Consider the following 20,354-nt stretch of genomic DNA (forward strand, 5'->3'; position numbering starts at 1 on the left):
TATATTGTTAATTTCATGTAATTAGCTTGATTTAAATCAAAATTTAAACTAAATAAATTGGCCAAAAATATTTTATAAGATGTAACAAGAATTTATATAAATCAAAATAATATTTTTAAATATATTAAAATAATATTTTTAATATAATATATTAAAAAATTAATTTAAAACAAATTTTGTTTTTTTTCAAAAATTTGCAAAACCGCCCAACACCCTAACAAGTGACAACAGCTAACATGTACCGTGTGAAAACTTGAAAATCATGGTGAGCTTAATTTATTTCATTTTATTATTAATGTAGTTTAATTAATTATAAATACAGTCTTCATCTAAAAAATAATATGAAATCGACGAAAAGAATTAACTTACAAACGAATTCAAAAACATAGAAAAGGATTAAGCTATTAATAACTTCAAAAACATGGAAATTAAATAACATAAAATTGACAGCCTAAGATTTACATTTGGAACAATGGTGGTAATGGTAGTGCCGATGGGGGCTGGTGGTGGTGGGGGTGGATGTTGCTGGTGTCTATACCATGTGGCCTCCACTTCTCAAGACTCTCTGCATAGTGAGGAAGAGTGTCTGCATTCTTTAGGTCATCTAAATTAAAAAATCGCCTGGCATAAAAATTAATGGTAACAAGATGCCTATATTTTTTACTTTGGCTCAGCAACCCTGTTGTGCCCTTTTGGTGTGTCAAGTTTTTACAGATGAGAATATCAGGGTATGGCTTCTTATCAGAAAAGACCAAAAAAATAAAAATAAAAACTCGGACATTTTAATGGATAATATCTAAGTGGTAAGAACATTTTAATGGCTTAGATCACCGCGTGTCAAAAAGAAAACACCGCCTGTTTTTTTTTTTTTTTTTTGTCCTTTTTTTATATGAAAAGAATAGATAAGAGCTTGTGAAAGAGGAAATTGGAAGACATTTACTTTTGGGTGGCTATAAACGTGTGATGCATGCTTTTTTTAATTTAAAAATATATTAAAATAATAGTTTTTTAAAAATTTTAATATCATGAAGACATAAAAGAACCAATTTAATATTTTTTTAAACAAAAATAATTTTAAAAAATACTTTAAAAAATAATTACAAGACAAAAAGACGCACTCACCAGTAGCTTTGGTAAACTTAGACCCTTGACTTTTATGTGGCATGGTTTGGACAGTGAGAGATGATGTGGATTGATGGAACAAGGGTGTTGATTACATATTCTTGAAAATGGTTTCCAATAGCTTTCTTTGGATCCAAACCGGCCATGGTGCATTGGCAGGCCTACAGTTAATATTTTGAGACGGAAGTGTGAATTTTTGTGGCTTGCAAATGATACCGAGCGATCTCCTTGGTGCCCTGCATCCAAATCAGTAGCTGCAACCTGCAGTTAAACCCCTTCAAATGCATCACCATCTTTTATCCCTTTGAAGAAATGATTCCAGCAACAAAATCAAGCAGCGAATCAAAGTTATTGTTGTTATGGAAATCAGTAAAAATCCAATGGCTAACACTAAGTGTCCCTGTTCCTCACCACAGATAAATCACGACTTAATTCTCAACACGATGATCTATCCAAAGTTGGAGGAAACCAGGTCTACCTCATTCAGGTACGGTGCTCCAGCTACATTGATGATGTTAACCAGCACTCTATTTAGCCAGTTTGTCATCACGTAGGTCCAGTAAAGAAAGAATAGAACTTTATCATATATGAAAGATCCATGGGGCTTCAAAATGCCTTCCCTGGAACAGCCAAATCTTCCAAACAAATCTTCCAAAAACCGTCGACAGCATGAAAAACGCCTGAAATTTGGCACAAAACTCATGAGGAAATGAACCAAGGAAAATTAAATAAAATGCTTTACTTCTTTCTCCAAATCCTTCCTCTTTCTCCTCTGTGCTTTCTGTTGATAAGTGTAACTTTATCCAAACAAAATCTCAGTTCATTCGTTATAAATCAGAGGCCACACAGATAATCTAGTTGCAAAGAGAAGTTTTGGTGCACTAACTAAGATAGAAAGGAAGAATAGGATTCGTTATCTACAAAGGGAAAATAAAAACTCTAACTGTAAACTAAAAGAAAAAGAAGTGTGCAGCACAAGGAGTAGAAATGGACCCATTCATTCCAAGGTCTTGAGAAGTCTAAATAAACCAGCTGCTTCTCTAATTCGTGAAAACTCAAAGCAGAATGCTTGGACTTCAATGAAAAGATCCTTAACTGCAATACCACAACCATAGGTCAAAATCAACAGAATTGTTGCCAAAAGTGGAGCCAAAAGAGGACATAAAAAATTCATGTCATGCAATAAAAGCCCATACTTCTTTTTTTCTAGGCAGTTTATTGTTCTGAAAGCTTAAGACATTTAAAAAAAGTGCAGAATACAGCTTTCCAGGCAGCAATTCCCAATTCCATGTTTCATGCCATCTTCAACTCTCAGTCCCAGCACCCGTAAGCTTATCTCATCAATCACAAGACTTGATTACAAAATTTTGTTCCTTTTGATTTAGTTTTCTCCAAACAAAATTCCAGAATATTTTTTTTTAATTTATTTCAGACAAAGTAATGTAGTCTGCTTTCTTATATTCTTTAAGTTTTCTCATTTCATTAAACCTCATGTACGAGTATCAAAGAACGAAGTACATCATCTGCATATGCATTAATGTCAACTGGCTGCTATAACAGTTCAATCACAGGTAGAACGGCAAACTGACCATCAATAATTCTGTTTCGGATTAGACTCTGCAGGAAAACACAAACAAGTCTGACAAGTCGGTTCTGCATGTATTTATCCTGGAAATCGGGAAAGGTTAAAATCATTGGTTAATATCTGGTTGGATTACAACCTCATGAAATGAAATTAACTGATTTTGTACATGTATTTCTCCTGGAAAAATGAGGCAATTTCAAGTTGTTGGAGAAAAAAAATTGCATGATGAATTGTCATATAGCTAGTTTAAGAAGTACCAAAACCACAACTACTACATTTTGGATTCTTGTGTTTGTGTGCACATACAAATAACCAAGGAGCACAATCTTGTCTAACATAGATACATGCAAATGAATGCTTGAGTTTCCTTTTCTCCATGATCTCCTCAGTGGAAATTCATCAAATGTTTTCATTATGTTGCCCACTATAATTAAGTGACCAACTGGTTCCTCAAGCAGAACATTATTTTGTTCCACCAGTACTGTGACATTATCAATGCAATAAATATGCATGGTCATTGGATGTACCTTGATATTTTCACACAAGGAAATACAGTTAGTTATGTACATTCGAATGAACTCCTTTGGAAGTTCAACTGCTGTTGTAAGCCTGTTCACGACTTCCATTGAATGTAGACTCATGTCCATATTGACAAGTACTGTAAAGTAACTGAACCCACAAATAAAAATAAACAAACATCAGACCAGTATCACACATATTTAGAAATAAAAATAAAGGATAACAACCCATGCACCAAACACATACTCTGCAATTTCAGGAGAATTTATCAACTTGGTAATAACTTCAACCGCAATGAGAGGATTGTTCTCTACCAATTCCTGACAGCAGATGAAAAAAGGCCTTTGAATTTCAAGCAGAACTCTTATTACAAATGAAAAATGAAAGTGTCATATGACATACAGGTAACTTCCTTGGAGCCAGTCCACAGTGATATACAAGCTTTGGGTCATTAGTCAATTCCACCAAGACTTGCTGGACAAGAGAGAGCTTGAAGTCATTACTTCATTTCAATATCATATATGCAACAACTAGACAAAACAATGTTGAGCATGCAATTCTCTCTCTAAAATTAAAATGAACTTGAACAATTCATCAAGACAATCTATCTACAAATAGGTAATTATTGAGTTAATCAAAACGTTTTAACTACAGATGGTTTTTTTTGCCAGGGTCACTAACACATCTAAGACTAATTAAATCTGAACCCTGCCATGATCTCATTGCTAGGCAAAGCTGCGAGCATTCAACTAGTATTTCCAATATTTTCAGTACTAACACGTGCAAAAACACATAAGCAGTTTGATACAAGTACTATCAAGGGAAAAATTAATTCAAAAAAAAATCTGAAGAGGTAAAAAAAGACCTTATAAGGTAGCTAGGACATGACAGCAGGGAAGAGGTTAAAATATGGAAGCTACATGGTTAAAAAGAAGGATGAAAATAAGCAAGCTATTTGAAAATAGTTCGGTAATGTAGTATAATCAAGTAGACATGGTTATCAAGCATTTGCACAATTACTTTGTAGAAGTACCAAATTACCACATCCATTATGAACCAGAATTTCACATTTCTTTAGATTCCAAAAGTCCTTTCCGTATCCAAGTAAAATTTGTGATAAAAACTACTTGAGAGGTTGCTTTATAAATGGTATATGTGCATAATATTAAAACATAGAACAGTAGCAGAACCTCTTGTTGAGAAGGCGCAAGAGGTCCCTTCAAGGCTTTTGCAATCAACCCCCTAACTGCTGCTCCCCTGCTAGTATCAGCACACATACAATGATCCCACACAAGCTCATGATTGCTATCGGGGTTGAGCCACACTAACTGGAAATGAGTTTGAAAAGTTTAAGGAAAAAAAAAAAAAAACAATTCTACTTAGCAGTCAAATACTTGACAATAAAATGCCCTTACTTCACCATCCTGTATTGGCAGCCTCGGTGGTCTCGACCTGATCCATTGAGGACCTATGCCCTCTGGCGACAAGTTTGCCAACAATCCAGTTAGAGCCTCGTCTCTATCTCCAGATCCAAGTTTAGGTTTCACTCCAGGTTGCAAATCAAACCTACAAAGGAACCATTATCATCTATATGTCGAAAAATTCAAAAAGGAAAGAATATGGAAATTGAACCTGGCACGAATTGAAAGCAGAAAATAGTGCACAAACAAAAGGAAAACATCACATCTTTAGAATTGTTCCTTCGATTCCAGGGGACATACTCTTGTGAATTTGCATCACAACCATGGGGTACATCTGGATCTGGCACTATATTTTTCAGTGAAATGTTTTTAAATAAGGAATTATCTGCTTCGGGATGGACTTTATCACCATATTGATGCTGCAAATGTTCACGTGATGGGAAAGCCTGACAATAAGCAGATAAGTTTATCAATGCAATGTGAAAAAGAAAAGTTCCAAGGACTAGATTAGAAGGCTTATTTAGCAGAACCGAATCTCCAATGTGGTGAAATGGATAATATGCACAAGTTTAATATGGATTCACTCATCAAAAGCATGATTTGACATATATAAGGAGCTTACATGGACTGAAGGATCAAAAACTTTGATGTAATTTGCAGCAGACTGTTTAAGAAACTGGAAAAGAGCAGAAAGTTGTTCTCAGAAACCATTATCATAAAGAGAAACAATTGGAACTAAAAATGGAAGAATGTAAGAGAGACTAAAATGAACAAGCATGAAGAGATGTGACTAATCCAACTAAAGTTACAAACCAGCTCCTGAATACCTTGATCTTATATACCTAATGATGGTAAAAGTCGAATACAAGATTTACTTTTCTATTCGCCAACAAAAAGATCCACATCTTCGGATGGTAAAAGTTGAAATTTACTACGCTATCCCCAACAACACGCTATTTTCAGATAAATATATAAAATAGTTAAGATAATTTCCGTAACCATTTCAAAAATGCAGCCAATTATCAAATTCCTGATCATTTTTTGTTAAATATAATTGATTTATAGACACAACCCAACTCCAAGCAACATGGTGTAAAGTGTTCCAGCCTGTTCCTAAAAGTAAATTCTACAAAAACAACACTAGAAAAAACAACTGTTAAAACAACCACCATGTAATAAGCATGCTGACATGCTAAATTGCCGCATTCCTTCACATGCTAACTGAACCACTTCAACAGATCACTTAATATCAAAAACACAAAAAAGACAGTTTAGAACCTCTTTGCTACCACCAGAGCCTCCAGAGGCTAACAACTGAAGAACAAACGCCCTCTCGTATTTTTCTGCTCCCTCATCACAAGCAGCCTGTAAAATCCCACAATGAAACTCATAAGCCTCACATTTTCTTTCAGAACCATTGCATTCATCTGCATTACTAATATTCACATTCTATCATAATAATCTTCAGTGACGCAGGCACGAATCCCGCTACTTACATTGATAAACAAAGCTACAAACGGATTTGCAGAAGACTGTTGCAATGAATACGTCAGATAAAGAATCGCAAACGCAGTTAACCTTTCCGTAGACTTGAGCATCATCTTATCCTCCTGCACTTCACTTAAACCTCCAATTCATCATCAACCAATACAAAGTAAGCACGTAATACTTATGTCCTCATAATTTTTACTACTAAACACAATCAACAAACAAAAAAAAAATCCTTAAGGATTAATTATATCGAATTCGAGAGCACCTATACCCTAGCAAAATTCATAAATTCAGTAAGAGAGAGAGAGAGAGAGAGAGGATGCGTTGCTTGCCTGTAAGAGTAGTGAGAGAGAAGCAGAAAGAGTGGAAGAGCGAGAGCGATTGATATTGTTGATAAATTCGGTGACGATTTCATCGATTGGTCTTTGCTCTGATCTCAGCAGTGAATATAACAAATTCATTTCTTCAAAGCTCAAAGTCATTTTCTTCTCTCTCTTGCCTGATTTTCAAATGCGAGGTGCTTAGATTTTTTCCAGCTGGTGGATTGAGGAAGAGAGAGGAAAAGAGGGAGAATTGCGTGTTTGTTTCTTGGCAAAAGTGGAGTCGGAATCGACTTATTCATGAGCCGGGCCCAACTATGGCTTAGGCCTAAGATCGGTCCTGTTTCGATTTCTTCTAGCCCGTTTTCAAGAATTTCTTTTTCAAGGAATAAGAAATGTTTATTCAAAAGTCAAAAGCATTGTACTATATTTTTCAAAATGCAAGAGAAGATATCATATTTATTAAAAAATACATAGTATATAAAATATATTTTTTGTGTAGGTCTTCTATTTTCTGATTTTAAATTCTTACTCTATATTCATTTTCAAATACTAAATCTAATACCTCTTATATTCTAACAATTGATTTTAAAAAAAGTTCTTTTAATATGAAATTTTCTGATTAAAATTCCAAAACTTAACCTTCAAGGGTGTCAAAACCCAATTCTGGGTTATTCCCCAAAATTCACTTTTTTTAAATAAAAACAAAAAAAAATAATAAAAAAAAAATCAAATAAAAATAAAAGCTGGCAATGTAGAGAAAGCTGATCAAGAAAAATAGGAAAAATAGGCAAAAATCAATCTGCAATTTTCGGAGGAAATTCAAGGCCTTTCGGCGCCCCATTGTGCCCAAAATCGGAGAAAAAATGCAAATTCAAGGTCAAATTAAATGATTATTGGACAAATTTGCATAAAAATTAAGTCCAATAACATAATTAAATTTTTAATAGGCCAATTTGATTTAATCATGGGCCAAATTAAATTTTAATTATGTTTAAGAATTAATTTAGGTCCAAATGAAGGATTTAATTAAGTGCAAGGACTTAATTATACTTTAAATGGGTCAAATTAATTTTATTTGGGGCTTAATTGGTGAAAAATTAAGTTTGGGAGCCTAATTTGGGCTTAATGGAGAAGATTGGAATTTTAAGAGACCAAATTTAATTTTTACCAAGTTAATTGACAAAATCAGGGGTCAAATTGCAAGAAAATTGAAGTTTTGGGGCCAATTAGGGACTTAATTGAAGCAATCTGAAACCAAGGACCAAAACACAAAACGCGCGCAAGAGGAAGGATTGATGTGAAATCTGGCACTTTGGCGCCAGTTTTTCATTTAAATGAAACGGCGCGTTTTTGGGAAAAACGACGCCGTTTCATGCGTTAAAAAAAAAAAAAAAAAAAAAAAAGAGGGGCAGGACCAGGCGACGCGTCGCCTAGTACTGTTCATCTTCTTCTCCACTGAGCTGCCCGAGTGGCCGACTTCAAGCCTTGTCTGCTGCCTCGTTTGTACCCCAAATTCGACAAAGCATGCACCAACATGTCCAACTGAAACACCTTTATCCTCGAGAATGGTCCGGTCGGGTCGAAAAGGTTTGAAACGGCTTCGTTTATTGGCCCAAAGTGTGCACCTCGGGCAGTCTGCAAATTTGGCAGTTCGAGGTGCCCACTTTGAGCCAACGGTTTGGATCGCTTAGGTCGAATCAAGGGCTGATATTTTTCCCCCATTGAAGACAAGATTGCCCTCTTTCCAGCCCTATAAATAGGAGCAATTTTCATGCTCAGAGAGAGGAGAAAAACGAGCTCAAAGTTGGCCGAAAACCAGCCTTCTGCACCCATTTTTCTGCAAACAATCATTTTTTCTGCTTTCTCTCTCCACCGTGGCCTTCAGCCACCATCACCTTCATCACCTAGCTTCTCGCCATCATCCCCACCTCCAGTAGCCACAAAACCATCTCACGTGACAGTTGCACCACTTCTCTCTCTCTCTCCTCTGTAAAATCTCCTCCTCTGCCACCGGTACTCCAGCAGCAGCGGCGACAGCAGAGCCAGCAGCCACCACCTTGCCCAGAAGCTTTCACTCCTACCAGCAGCAGCCAGAGTAGCATCTCCTTCCCCCGTCACACCAACAGCTCCGGCAGTGAGCTTTCCTTCTCCTCTGCAGGAAACTGCTCCTTCTTCTTCCAGCCGTGAACAGTGCAAGTCGCCGGCCTCACCACCTTCAGTTACACCGTGCACCACCAGCTAGGCCGCCGACTCTCTCCACGCCAGGTAACTCACCCCTCCCCTGCTACGCCTTCCTTTTTCCTTTCACCGTGGCTGCATGCAGAATTCGTTTCTGCATGCAGCGGCTAATTAATTAGCCATTTGCTTGGGCGGGGCCGGTTCTGGCCCAGTCCAAGGGGTCGGGCCGGTTCTGGCCCGGCCCGGAAAAAAGAGAGAAGGACCTGTTGGGCCGAGACCGGCCCAACCCAAGGGTCCTGGACCGGACCAACTGTTTGGGCCGGACCGGCCCACAGATTTAATAAATTTAATTAATTATTATGTATTAAAAAAAAATCAAAAAAATTCAAAAAAAAATTCAAAAAAATTTCAAAAATCATTTCAAAAAATTTGTGATTTTCTTAAATATTTTCCTACCAAGTTTGCTTAATATTGGGTTGTATACTTACATGATAAGATACAAGTCCGGTATTAAAATACCTGGTTTTCTCCGAAATATTTTAAAAAAAATTCAAAAAAAGAAAAAATATTTTATTGCATACGGCCAAGTCCTAAAGAATTTTCCAAGCATGTTTTCAGAAAAAAATTGCATCTTTTTCACGTTTTAAAAATCCAAAAAATGGATATCATAACTAGTTTATGATCATTCGTTGGGTTTGGCCAAAATATCAAAAACCTTTTTTTTAACTCTTTTTTTCAGGATCCAGGTGTAGACTTTAATATTTGTGGGGTGTAAAATTACACGATAAAGTACACCCTCGGGTATTGAAGATACAAGGGGTAAATAAATGCAATCCTAAAATTTAGACTTTAGAACGGTTAGGATCTAACCCAATAAGGTAGAGACTCCTTCACGAAGGGAGATCTGCCTTGAACCTTAGAAAATACCAACGAATAGAAACTCGACCTAGAAAAAAATAATCAAACAACAATGCAGCTTACCTTAGGTAGGGTGCACTAGGGGTGATGCGTCTTCCCCTTGCACAACCAGTCCCTTACTCAGACTCTCGCAGACCATAGGTTCCTAGTGACCATAATACTAGGTGGCGACTCCAAAGAACCAAGCAAAACACAAATAATAAATAATCGCCAGCGGACGCCGCGCGGATTTTGACGTGCGACAGAATGGCGACTCCACTGGGGACAACCATGTCTGGTCGGACTAAGCATTGATTGTTTGATTGTTTTCCTTTTGTTGGTCTTTAATTTTAGCACGCATTTTTACTGCTTTAGCATGCATTTTAATTTTGCGAATAAACCCAATTCTAGGTTAGGTGGGGAGTAGTGGTCTGCCCCATGACTTTCAGTCGGGGTTCAGATTCGCGAAACATCCAACTATGAGCTGAGTGTTTACTTGGTGATAGCGGACACATAGTGCCCGAACCTTCCCTTGTAAACCCCTATACTGCCTTCACGTGAGGTGGTCACTGGGCAGTTCATAGACCTTTTTGAGACCAGCTAGAAAACATATCCCTCATATAATAACCTAGATTTTTTTTCTAAACTTTACAGGATTTTTATTGCTAAGACCATGACTTCCCTTACCTTTTCGGAATATGGGGAAAGATCTGAGATGATACAAGTAATTGAAGGGGATTGCCCAAGAACCAAGGTTGAGGAATTACCACACATAACCAAAGTGCATTATTCCGTAGACACCATAAAGAAGTTGGCCTCTCTTCTGGGATATATTGATGAGAATCTGTTTGAGAAGAAGTATGGAAGAATTGCTCATCTAATAAGAATGCCTGTTCAGATTTCAGCGGTCAAAGCCTTGATGCATTTCTGGGATCCAAGCTACAGATGTTTCACCTTCGGGGATATTGATATGACTCCTACTCTTGAGGAGTATGCTCAGATCTTAAGTTTTCCTAATAGCCCTTACAAAGTATACTTCAGACAAAGAGTTGAGAATACAGTTACAGCAGTTGCCAAACTTCTACATTTGGATCAAGTTGATCGGTACAGGATACCCAATGGAGGTTTCAAGTGGAAGATGATCGAGAATAAATTGAAGACAGATAAGGAAGAAGGGAAGTTAGGAGAAGAAAGATATCAGATAATTGCTTTTGCCATCTTTGGATTGGTTCTGCTTCCTTCAGAAGCCGCCGGAATTATTAGCATTGAAGCTGCTAATGCCTTCCTCGAATTTGAAGAGGTAAAGAATAACCCTACTTCAGCTATCTTAGCTGAAACCTTCCTATCTCTAAACCATTGCAGATTACATGGGAAAGGGGCGATGCGATGCTGTATCCCTCTCTTATTCATGTGGATAGTAAGCCATTTGGAAGCATCAAAAGAAGTCTTCAATAATTTCTGGTGGTTTAACATGAGGCCTCTTGAGTTGATGTTAGCTGAAGAATGGAATGATTTGGATGAAAAGGCATGGGTAGAAAAATACCGAGAACTTCCCCAAACTAATTTCAGATGGAAAGCTCCTTGGGTAAGTGGTTCATCTTACCTCATGAGTTGTGGCGACAAGGCATGGGTTCCTTTGATTGGCTTAACTGGATATATCAGCTACTCACCCTCATTAGTAGCTAGACAGTTTGGAGGAGTACAACACGTGCCAAGAACTTGGGCGGTGGCCGAATATACCGGTCTGTTTAAAGAAACTAGCTCTTTGGATATGTTAGACGCCATCAGAAATGACTGGAAGCAGCCTGTTTTGGTCTCTAAGGAAGAGCATAAAAAAGAGTTCTCTGTTAGCCCGGCATATTCAATATGGAGGAAGGGCAGTTCATCTAAGATACTTCAAAAAGCAAAAAAACAAAGAAAAGCCCAAGATAAGTCGTCTGTGATGTTGGAGCTGAAAAGAAAAAGGGTCAACAATGAGGAAGACCTCCGAGAAGAGTTGGATAAGCTGAGGATTGAGCTCGGTAATAGTAAAAATCATCAAAGATTCCTGGAAGACCAACTTTTGAAAGAAGAAGAGATGAAGGCCTCTCTGGATCAGCAGTTGAAGGAAAGAGATGAGCAGATTGTTAAGCTAAAGAAGAGCCAGCATGAAGCAAATCAGCAACTGAATGAGGGGAAGGCCAAGAATGACGAGTTGGTAAAAAAGAATGACGAGTTGGTAAAAAAGCTTGTAATGGTGGAGCATGAATTGGCAAGTCTAAAAAAGGCCTCGGAAAGTAGAAAGTCTGCCGACAAAGAAACAATAGCTTTTCTGAAGAAAGAAAGGGACCAGTATAAATTAAAATGGGAGGCTGGAAAAGAGAAGAACAAATTGGCTGATCTCGCCATTGAAGAAGAAAAAAGGGTAAGGACTCGATATCAGATGCAGGCTGAAGATGAGAGAGAAGCAAGAAGGGTAGCTGAGATAGAGGTGAAGGGATACCTGGATAAGATAAATGGTATGAAAAACCGAGTGTCTGTGATACAAGCCGAGCTTGAGTCCCGAGAGGAAGAAGCAAAGGAAATGCAAGAGCAGTTTGAGGAGTGGCAAGACTATATCATCAGTTTTGATGCACAACTAAACACTAAGGTAGCCGAGCTTGATATAGAGAAGGAAGAATTACAAAGGGCCAGAAATCAGATTCAACAGTTGGAAAAGATGGTTCGAATTTTGGAGACAAACAATGAAACATTAGCCGCCAGCAATGGAACATTGCTTCAAGATAACACCGTGTTCCATTACAAGATTGAACAAACTGACAGGTTAATCGACATGGTGGCTAGAAAGGCAAATGAGCTACGAGCAAAGGCTACCAGGATTGCCAACAACCGCCATAGATACGAGGAATATTTGAATGAAGTTTCCTCTTTCATCAGGATTGTGGCTAATAGAGGGATATCATTTGAATGAAGACACTTTGTATGAACCACTTTGTACTATGTCTACTTTTGGAACTTTCATAATGTGTACGAAATTTAATCAATCAATGGAATTGGGTAAAACCTCTTTGTGAGTATCAGATTTCGGATGTTACCTGTATTTGGCGAAGGAAGTCATGGATTAGCTCTTTAAATCCATATACATGCATTTGCATTCATGTTTATACATTCATTCATTATAACACACATGCATACGCCAGGTCAAAATATAGGTCCCCAAAGAACTTACCACACCCGACTTCGAGCAAGGAACATGGAAGATGAAGCACGTGCTTACCGTGAGGCTCATTTCCAAGAAGAGTTGGACTCTTTAAAGGACAGTGTGGCTCGCCTCACCGGCTTACTCGAGCAAGTACTAAGGAATACCTCGGGTGAAGGTCCTTCAACTAGGCTTGCTCCTCTCCCAACAAACCAACCTGAAGAGGTAATGGGAGAACATGCGCAGGAACCCCAACACAATCCGGTTTTCATGCAGTCGCCAACACCCGTACCACCTGTACCAACACCAGTACCAATTGTCATGGATGCATTCGTTAATGAGTCCCACAAAACTAAGCCATCTGAGGATGTTGATCAAGACAAGATGGCAGCACTAGAGGCCAGGATTAGGGCCATTGAGGGAATAGACTTATATGACCCTGTGCGAGCTGTAGAAATGTGTCTAGTCCCTAATGTGGTGGTACCAAAGAAATTTCGAGTTCCGGAATTTATCAAATACACCGGCACTCAATGCCCTGTTACCCATCTCAAATCTTATTGCAACAAAATGGCAGAAGTGGTTCACGATGAAAAACTACTAATGCATTTCTTCCAAGACAGCTTGAGTGGAGCGGCATTGAGTTGGTATATGAGGTTAGATAATACCAGGATCCATACATGGAAGGACCTTGTGGATGCTTTCATCAAGCAATATAAATACAACATGGATATTGCTCCTGACAGAACCAGTTTGTCTAACTTGGAGAAAGGAGATAAAGAAAGCATAAGAGAGTATGCTCAAAGATGGAGAGATTTGGCAGCACAAGTCCACCCCCCTCTCTTGGAAAAGGAAATGGTTGCTCTGTTTGCTAATACACTAAAAGCACCATACTATGAGCACGTGATGGGTAGTTCGGCCCAACAATTCACGGATTCTGTGGCCGTAGCTGAACGAATAGAACAAGGAGTAAAGAGTGGAAGAATCTCTGCACCTGTGGAGAAAAGAGGTTTCGGAGTGAAGAAGAGAGAGATCGACCATGTCGAAAGTAGTTACAGAAGCAAGAAAGGCCCTTTCCAAACATATAACCCTCAATCCTCTCCACCCCAAGTTGCCAACACCAACTTCAATTTTCCAAGTCCAGCCAGAAAACTTGAACCCCAAAGCCACCAAGTAAAAAACCAAGCTGAAAGTTTCCCCAAAAGAAACTACCAAAGAACCTCAGAACAATTGCCTCCGTTACCGTTACCCCTAAATGAGATGTACCAAAAGCTGCTAAGTATTGGGCAAGTAGTCCCTGTGCCTTTGATACCCCTCCAACCACCTTACCCCAGCTGGTATAAACCAGATCTCACTTGCGAATACCATGCCGGTATAGCTGGACACAGCATCCATACTTGCAATGCCTTCAAGAGAAAACTTTTGCAACTGATCAAAGCAGGATGGATAGCATTTGAAGATGCCCCTAATGTCAATGCAAACCCTCTACCTAATCATGCTTCGGGTAGTGGGTCTGTAAACATGTTAGAAGAGGGACACTCAAAAATCTTAAAGGTGTCAATGGATAGGATCTATCAAATGATGGTAGATGCAAGGTATGAAGAAGGTAGCGAGAAATGTTGTGAACTTCATAATGAAAGAGGCCACATGATCAACCATTGCGAGGGCTTTCATAAAAAAGTGATGCAAATGATGAGTCGAGGAATGCTGCGAATTGAGAAAGCAACAAATGAAGAGGTGTTCATGATGGAGGCACCAAAGAAAGAGGTGTGTCGAGTGCAATTCACTACCGGAAAGCCACCCAGATTGGTCTTGTCCAAACCAGTAGTGGAATATAAAGGGAACTATAGTGCTTTACCTCACAACTATGGGTACTCTTTCAAAAGCACTCCACAACCGCCTATCTTTCAAGCAGAAATTGGGGGTTTGACCCGTAGTGGCAGATGTTTCACCCCAGAAGAGTTGGAAAAACAAAGAAAGGCTAAGGGAAAAGAAGGGGCTGATGTAACTGAAGAAATAAACAAATCTGTCACGGAAGAGGAAACCAACGAATTCCTAAAGCTGATGAAACACAGTGAATATAGTGTTGTTGAACAGCTCAAGAAAACACCAGCCAGAATATCGTTATTTTCTCTGATTCTAAGCTCTGAGCCACATAGAAAGGCTTTACAAAAAGTATTGAATGAAGCATATGTTCCTCAAGAAATCAATCAAGAAACCATGGAACATTTAGTGGGAAGAATCCAGGCCTCAAATTATATATACTTCACTGAAGATGAATTGAGTCCTGATGGTACTGGGCACAACAAGCCGTTATACATTACGGTGCGTTGCAAGGATATTCTGATCGGAAAGGTGCTCATTGACAATGGTTCTGCATTGAACGTCCTACCAATGCATGTGTTGAAAGAAATGCCTGTCGATGAGTCACACATGAAGCCTAGCACCTTGATGGCGAGAGCATATGACGGTTCGCCAAGACCGATCATTGGGACCCTAGAAGTAGAGCTATATATGGGGCCACAAATGTTCTTGATAACATTACAAGTAATGGACATTCATCCATCTTACAGCATACTATTAGGAAGGCCATGGATTCATGCAGCTGGAGCAGTGACTTCTTCATTGCACCAATGTTTGAAGTATATCATGAACGGAATGCTTATAACTGTCAAGGCTGAAGAGACAGTTTCCATGATAAGAAATGTGGCCATACCTTTTATTGAAGCAGAAGATTGTAGAGATGGGTATATTCATGCTTTTGAAATTGTGAATGCAGAATGGGTTCCTGAAGGAACAGTGCTAAGAAAGCCTAAAATCCCAGAAACGGCAAAGATGGCTGCTAAGTACTTTTTAAAGAATGGGGCTCCTTATCAATGTAATCTTGAGACCAGAATGCCTAGCCTGATCAAGCCAAACTGTGCAAATCAAAGATTTGGGCTTGGATATAAGCCCAAGAAAGATGATTACAAGCGGGTCACTCAGGTTAAAAGAGAAGCAAGAATGGCGAGGATTGAAGGAAGAGAGCCAGAAAAAGAGGAATTTGTCATCCCACCACTCCGAGTGTCTTTCCCAAGGGCTGCAGAAGTGATTAGATCTGGCATAGTGGATCTTCACATCAATACCTTGGAGAGCCAAGAAGAAAAACGAATAGAGGAAGCGGATCTGGAGATAAAGGATGAGGTTTTGCCACAGCTCTCCATTCACACCATTGATCAACCTCCTGCCAGATTTTTCGTGCGAAGATTGGCTGAAGGGGAGGTGTACCAGAACTGGAAGATGGAGCCTGCTCCTATTGTGTTTAAAAAGTAATTGTTCTTGTTTGATAATGCTCGGACTTGTTTGTCTTGTTTTGACTTGTGCTGATCTTGCCGGTATTTTTAGCTCATGATACCGCAAGAATTTTCTATGTTAACCAAGCACTTTTGTTTTAATGAGATCATGCATTTTCTTGTGTCCAATCGCGTGTTTGCATTTTTTCTATCTTTTCACGAATCACTCTTACACGAGCACGCCTTACACTTTCAGGAATTCTGAAAGTTCCATCGATCCACAAAATCATTGCACTAAGAATAATTGGCCAAACTTTGATAATATGATTGCAATGGATGATGAAGAATGGGAGGAGGAAGATCTAAAAGAGTTTACTAGGCTGGTAGAAAACTCAGAAAAATCCTGGGAACCGGCCAGTGAGAAACTAGAAGTCATTAACGTCGGAGATGAACAAGATAATAAGGAATTAAAGATTGGCACTCTTGTCACAACTGAAGAAAGAAATAGACTAGTCTCTCTATTACGCGAGTATGTAGATGTTTTTGCCTGGACTTATGCCGACATGCCTGGTCTAGATACTGACATAGTTGTACATAAGATTCCTTTAATCGAAGGGAGCAAGCCAATTAAGCAGAAAACCAGACGAATGCGCCCGGACATGTTACTCAAGGTAAAGTCCGAGATACGAAAACAGTGGGATGCAGGGTTTCTAGATGTAGTCCAATATCCACAATGGGTGGCTAATGTGGTCGTAGTCCCAAAAAAGGATGGGAAGATTCGGGTGTGTGTGGACTATAGAGATTTGAACAAGGCGAGCCCAAAAGATGATTTTCCTTTGCCCTATATAGACATTCTCGTTGATAATGCTGCAAGAAATGCTACCTATTCTTTTATGGATGGATTCTCTGGTTATAATCAAATTAGAATGGCTGAAGAAGATAAAGAGAAGACCACTTTTGTCACACCATGGGGAACGTTTTGCTACAAAGTAATGCCATTTGGATTGAAGAATGCTGGAGCCACATATCAAAGAGCAATGGTTACCCTATTCCACGATTTGATGCACCAAGAAGTGGAAGTTTATGTGGATGACATACTTGCAAAATCAAAGAAAGAGGAAGATCATGTGCAAGTGTTAAGAAGACTATTTGAAAGGCTTCGAAAATTCCAGCTAAAGTTGAACCCTGCAAAATGCTCATTCAGGGTGAAGACAGGAAAATTATTGGGCTTCATTGTGAGTGGTCGAGGAATAGAAGTTGATCCTGATAAAGCTAAAGCTATCCAGGAGATGCCTGCTCCTAGAACAGAAAAGGAAGTACGAAGTTTTCTCGGGCGCCTGAATTACATAGCTCGATTTATATCCCAGTTGACGGTGACTTGTGAACCAATCTTTCGTTTGCTCAGAAAGAAAAATCCTGGAGTATGGGATGATGATTGTCAAGAAGCCTTCGATAAAATAAAGAGGTACTTGCAAAACCCACCATTACTAGTACCGCCAACACCGGGGAGGCCTTTGATCCTGTACTTGACAGTAACAGAAACAGCTATGGGCTGCGTGTTGGGACAACATGATGAGTCAGGAAGGAAAGAGCAAGCTATCTACTACTTGAGTAAAAAATTCAATGACTGTGAGTCGAGATATACAACAATTGAAAGGTTGTGTTGTGCCTTGGTTTGGAGTGCAAAAAGACTCCGGCAGTATATGCTATACTACACAACCTGGTTGATTTCAAAATTAGATCCGCTCAAGTATATTTGTGAAAAGCCTTATCTGTCAAGTAGAATAGCAAGGTGGCAAGTGTTGTTGGCAGAATATGACATTGTCTTTATGACAAGAAAAGCTGTAAAAGGAAGCATAATTGCCGATCATCTCGCAGATCATGCCATGGAAAACTACGAGCCGCTAAACTTTGACCTCCCAGATGAAGATGTGATAGTAGTCGAAGATGAAAATGGGGAAAACGATCAGTGGACCCTCTACTTTGATGGGGCAGTAAATGTATCGGGGAATGGAGCTGGAGCTGTAGTGATTTCCCCAGAAAATAAGCAGTATCCCGTTTCAACAAGGTTACTGTTTGAATGTACCAATAACACTGCCGAGTACGAAGCCTGCATCATTGGCCTGGAGGCTGCTCTAGAACTTAAGGCCAATAAGCTCGAGGTCTTTGGGGATTCCTTACTAATCATCTGCCAAGTCAAAGGTGAATGGCAAACCAAGGATGAGAAGTTGAAGTTGTATCAAAGTTATCTCTTGAAGTTAGCCGATGAATTTGAAGAAATCAAATTCACCCATGTAAGCAGAGATAAGAATCAGTTTGCTGATGCCTTAGCAACCTTAGCTTCGATGACACAAGTTGATGCTAAAAGCAGGATACAACCAATAAATATCGAGGCCAGAAGCTTTCAAGCTCATTGTTACTTCATTGAAGAATCTCCAGATGGGAAACCATGGTACAATGATATCAAAGAGTTTCTCCAGCATCGAGAATATCCTGAAGGGATTTCCAAGACAGATAAAAAGACTTTGAGAAGAATGACTATGGGTTTTTACTTGGATGGGGAAATCTTATATAAAAGGTCATTTGATGGGACTCTGCTCAGATGTTTGAATGAAAATGAGATTGAACAAGCATTAAAAGAAGTCCATGAGGGGATCTGCGCTACACATGCTAATGGGCATACAATGGTGAAACAAATTCAAAGGGCTGGATACTTCTGGTTGACCATGGAGAGAGATTGTGTAGACTATGTGAGAAAATGCCATAAGTGTCAAATATATGGCGACAAGATAAATGCGCCTCCGACACCTCTGTTCAATGTGATCTCGCCTTGGCCTTTTGATATGTGGGGTTTGGATGTCATAGGGCCAATCAACCCCAAAGCGAGCAATGGGCATAGATTCATTTTGGTGGCCATTGACTACTTCACCAAATGGGTAGAAGCCAGCTCTTATGCCCATGTAACACAGAAAGTAGTCAAGAGATTTATTGAAAAGGATTTGGTCTGTCGTTATGGTCTGCTGGCAAGATTGGTAACCGACAACGCCCAGAACTTTAATGGGAAGCTGATTGACGAATTGTGCACCAAATGGAAGATTAAGCACCTCAACTCTTCCCCTTATAGACCAAAGATGAATGGGGCAGTCGAAGCAGCTAACAAGAATCTCAAGAAGATTATCCAGAAAATGGTGATCACCTACAAAGATTGGCATGAGATGCTCCCATATGCACTTCATGCGTACCGTACCACTGTTAGAACTTCGACAAATGCCACCCCATACTCTTTAGTGTATGGAATGGAGGCGGTTGTGCCCTTGGAAATAGAAATCCCATCACTACGGATCCTGAAGGATGCAGGACTGGACGAATCAGAATGGGCAAGGTCAAGATTTGAGCAGCTAAACTTGATCGATGAGAGAAGACTAGCAGCTATTTGCCATCACCAGTTATACCAAAGCAGGATAGCCAAAGCTTACAACAAGAAGGTCAAACCAAGGGTGTTCGAGGAAGGAGATCTGGTGTTAAGGAAGATCTCACTAGCGTCAGGAGAAGATCAAAGTAAGTGGGCACCAAACTACGAAGGGCCATATGTGGTGAAAAAGGCCTTTTCTGGAGGGGCTTTAATTCTGACCAATATGGATGGAAGGGATCTACCAAGGCCTGTAAACTCAGATGTTGTAAAGAAGTACTATGCCTGATGTACTTACCTATATCAATCAATAAAATTGAAGTTTGGCCAAGATTTCTTTAGTGTGTTCCCCCTAAAAAATTTTATGCATGATCTCATGTTTCAATAAAGATTTTTGGGAATTCAAAGTGTTAGTACAAAACTAGAGTCAAATTGATGGTTGTTCAAACAAATAAGTTCTGAGAATTCAGATGACATCCTGACACTCGAAAAAAAAACCCTGAAAGACAATCCAAGCACCATGAAGTGACTCTAAAGCTGAGTTTTATTTGCATGAATAATGAGAAATCACTCTGCATACTCGCATGAAAGCAAGGCTTACCGATCCTAAATGCATGCATTTGAGATGAAGAAAGGCCATCTTTGATAATCCTTTCACAAGGCTGAAATATATCCTTTGCAGTCCCCTTTTGAGCCTAATGCATTTTTCTTGAAATAACCTTGACTAGGATCACACCCTATACTGGGGGGCAAGTGCCAAAAATCCTTAATGATTGAAAGTGCCCAAACAATACTGGGGGGCATAAAAAGTCTTCAACGATGAAAGTGCCCAAATAACTCTTGGGGGCATGAAAAACCTCAACGATTGAAAGTGCCCATACAAAGCTGGGGGGCATGAAGAAAAATCCAAAGGATTCAAAATTTTTGAGCAAAAACAAAAAAAAGAGTCAATGCAATGATGC

The 20,354-nt window shown here is 39.2% G+C and overlaps 2 protein-coding genes across 9 annotated transcripts; one reads left to right on the top strand and one right to left on the bottom strand.

Moving 5' to 3' along the window:
• Positions 1-324: 324 nt before the first annotated feature.
• LOC7493535 (uncharacterized) lies at positions 325-6,737 on the bottom strand. Of its 8 annotated transcripts, XR_008059054.1 has the most exons (15): positions 6,471-6,736; positions 6,144-6,257; positions 5,926-6,012; positions 5,270-5,323; positions 4,948-5,093; positions 4,642-4,792; positions 4,417-4,554; positions 3,629-3,700; positions 3,473-3,546; positions 3,235-3,376; positions 2,712-2,790; positions 2,116-2,217; positions 1,534-1,802; positions 1,123-1,383; positions 325-565 (listed from the first exon to the last, which is right to left on the bottom strand). XR_008059054.1 is itself a non-coding variant. In XM_024599822.2 (12 exons), exons 1-12 carry the CDS (start codon positions 6,618-6,620, stop codon positions 1,704-1,706), a joined length of 1,329 nt encoding a protein of 442 aa, XP_024455590.1. In that variant the 5' UTR covers positions 6,621-6,737; the 3' UTR covers positions 1,390-1,703. The 8 variants fall into 8 exon arrangements, 3 of the variants coding, with proteins under 3 accessions (XP_024455590.1, XP_052308359.1, XP_052308360.1); XR_008059052.1 differs by lacking the exon at positions 2,712-2,790 and having other exon boundaries at positions 1,601-1,802; positions 6,471-6,737; XR_008059051.1 differs by lacking the exon at positions 2,712-2,790 and having other exon boundaries at positions 6,471-6,737.
• A 6,031-nt stretch (positions 6,738-12,768) lies between these two features.
• On the top strand, positions 12,769-19,800 carry LOC112327274 (uncharacterized). The gene is made up of 2 exons (XM_052452282.1): positions 12,769-16,019; positions 16,240-19,800. Exons 1-2 carry the CDS (start codon positions 12,769-12,771, stop codon positions 19,679-19,681), a joined length of 6,693 nt encoding a protein of 2,230 aa, XP_052308242.1. The 3' UTR covers positions 19,682-19,800.
• The last annotated feature ends 554 nt before the right edge of the window (positions 19,801-20,354 follow it).

This window comes from Populus trichocarpa, chromosome 4 (assembly GCF_000002775.5).
Source record: "Populus trichocarpa isolate Nisqually-1 chromosome 4, P.trichocarpa_v4.1, whole genome shotgun sequence".
NCBI classification, from domain to species: Eukaryota; Viridiplantae; Streptophyta; class Magnoliopsida; order Malpighiales; family Salicaceae; genus Populus; species Populus trichocarpa.

Bases quoted from the DNA above. Each gene is read 5' to 3' on its own strand.
- LOC7493535 (XM_024599822.2), bottom strand. From the start codon at position 6,620: ATGACTTTGAGCTTTGAAGAAATGAATTTGTTATATTCACTGCTGAGA. The intron at 5,094-5,269 runs GTAAGCTCCTTA...GCTTATTGTCAG, and splicing joins TTTTTGATCCTTCAGTCCAT to GCTTTCCCATCACGTGAACA. The intron at 3,547-3,628 runs GTATGTCATATG...ATCTGCTGTCAG, and splicing joins TGGCTCCAAGGAAGTTACCT to GAATTGGTAGAGAACAATCC.
- LOC112327274 (XM_052452282.1), top strand. From the start codon at position 12,769: ATGGAAGATGAAGCACGTGCTTACCGTGAGGCTCATTTCCAAGAAGAG. The intron at 16,020-16,239 runs GTAATTGTTCTT...TTACACTTTCAG, and splicing joins GCTCCTATTGTGTTTAAAAA to GAATTCTGAAAGTTCCATCG.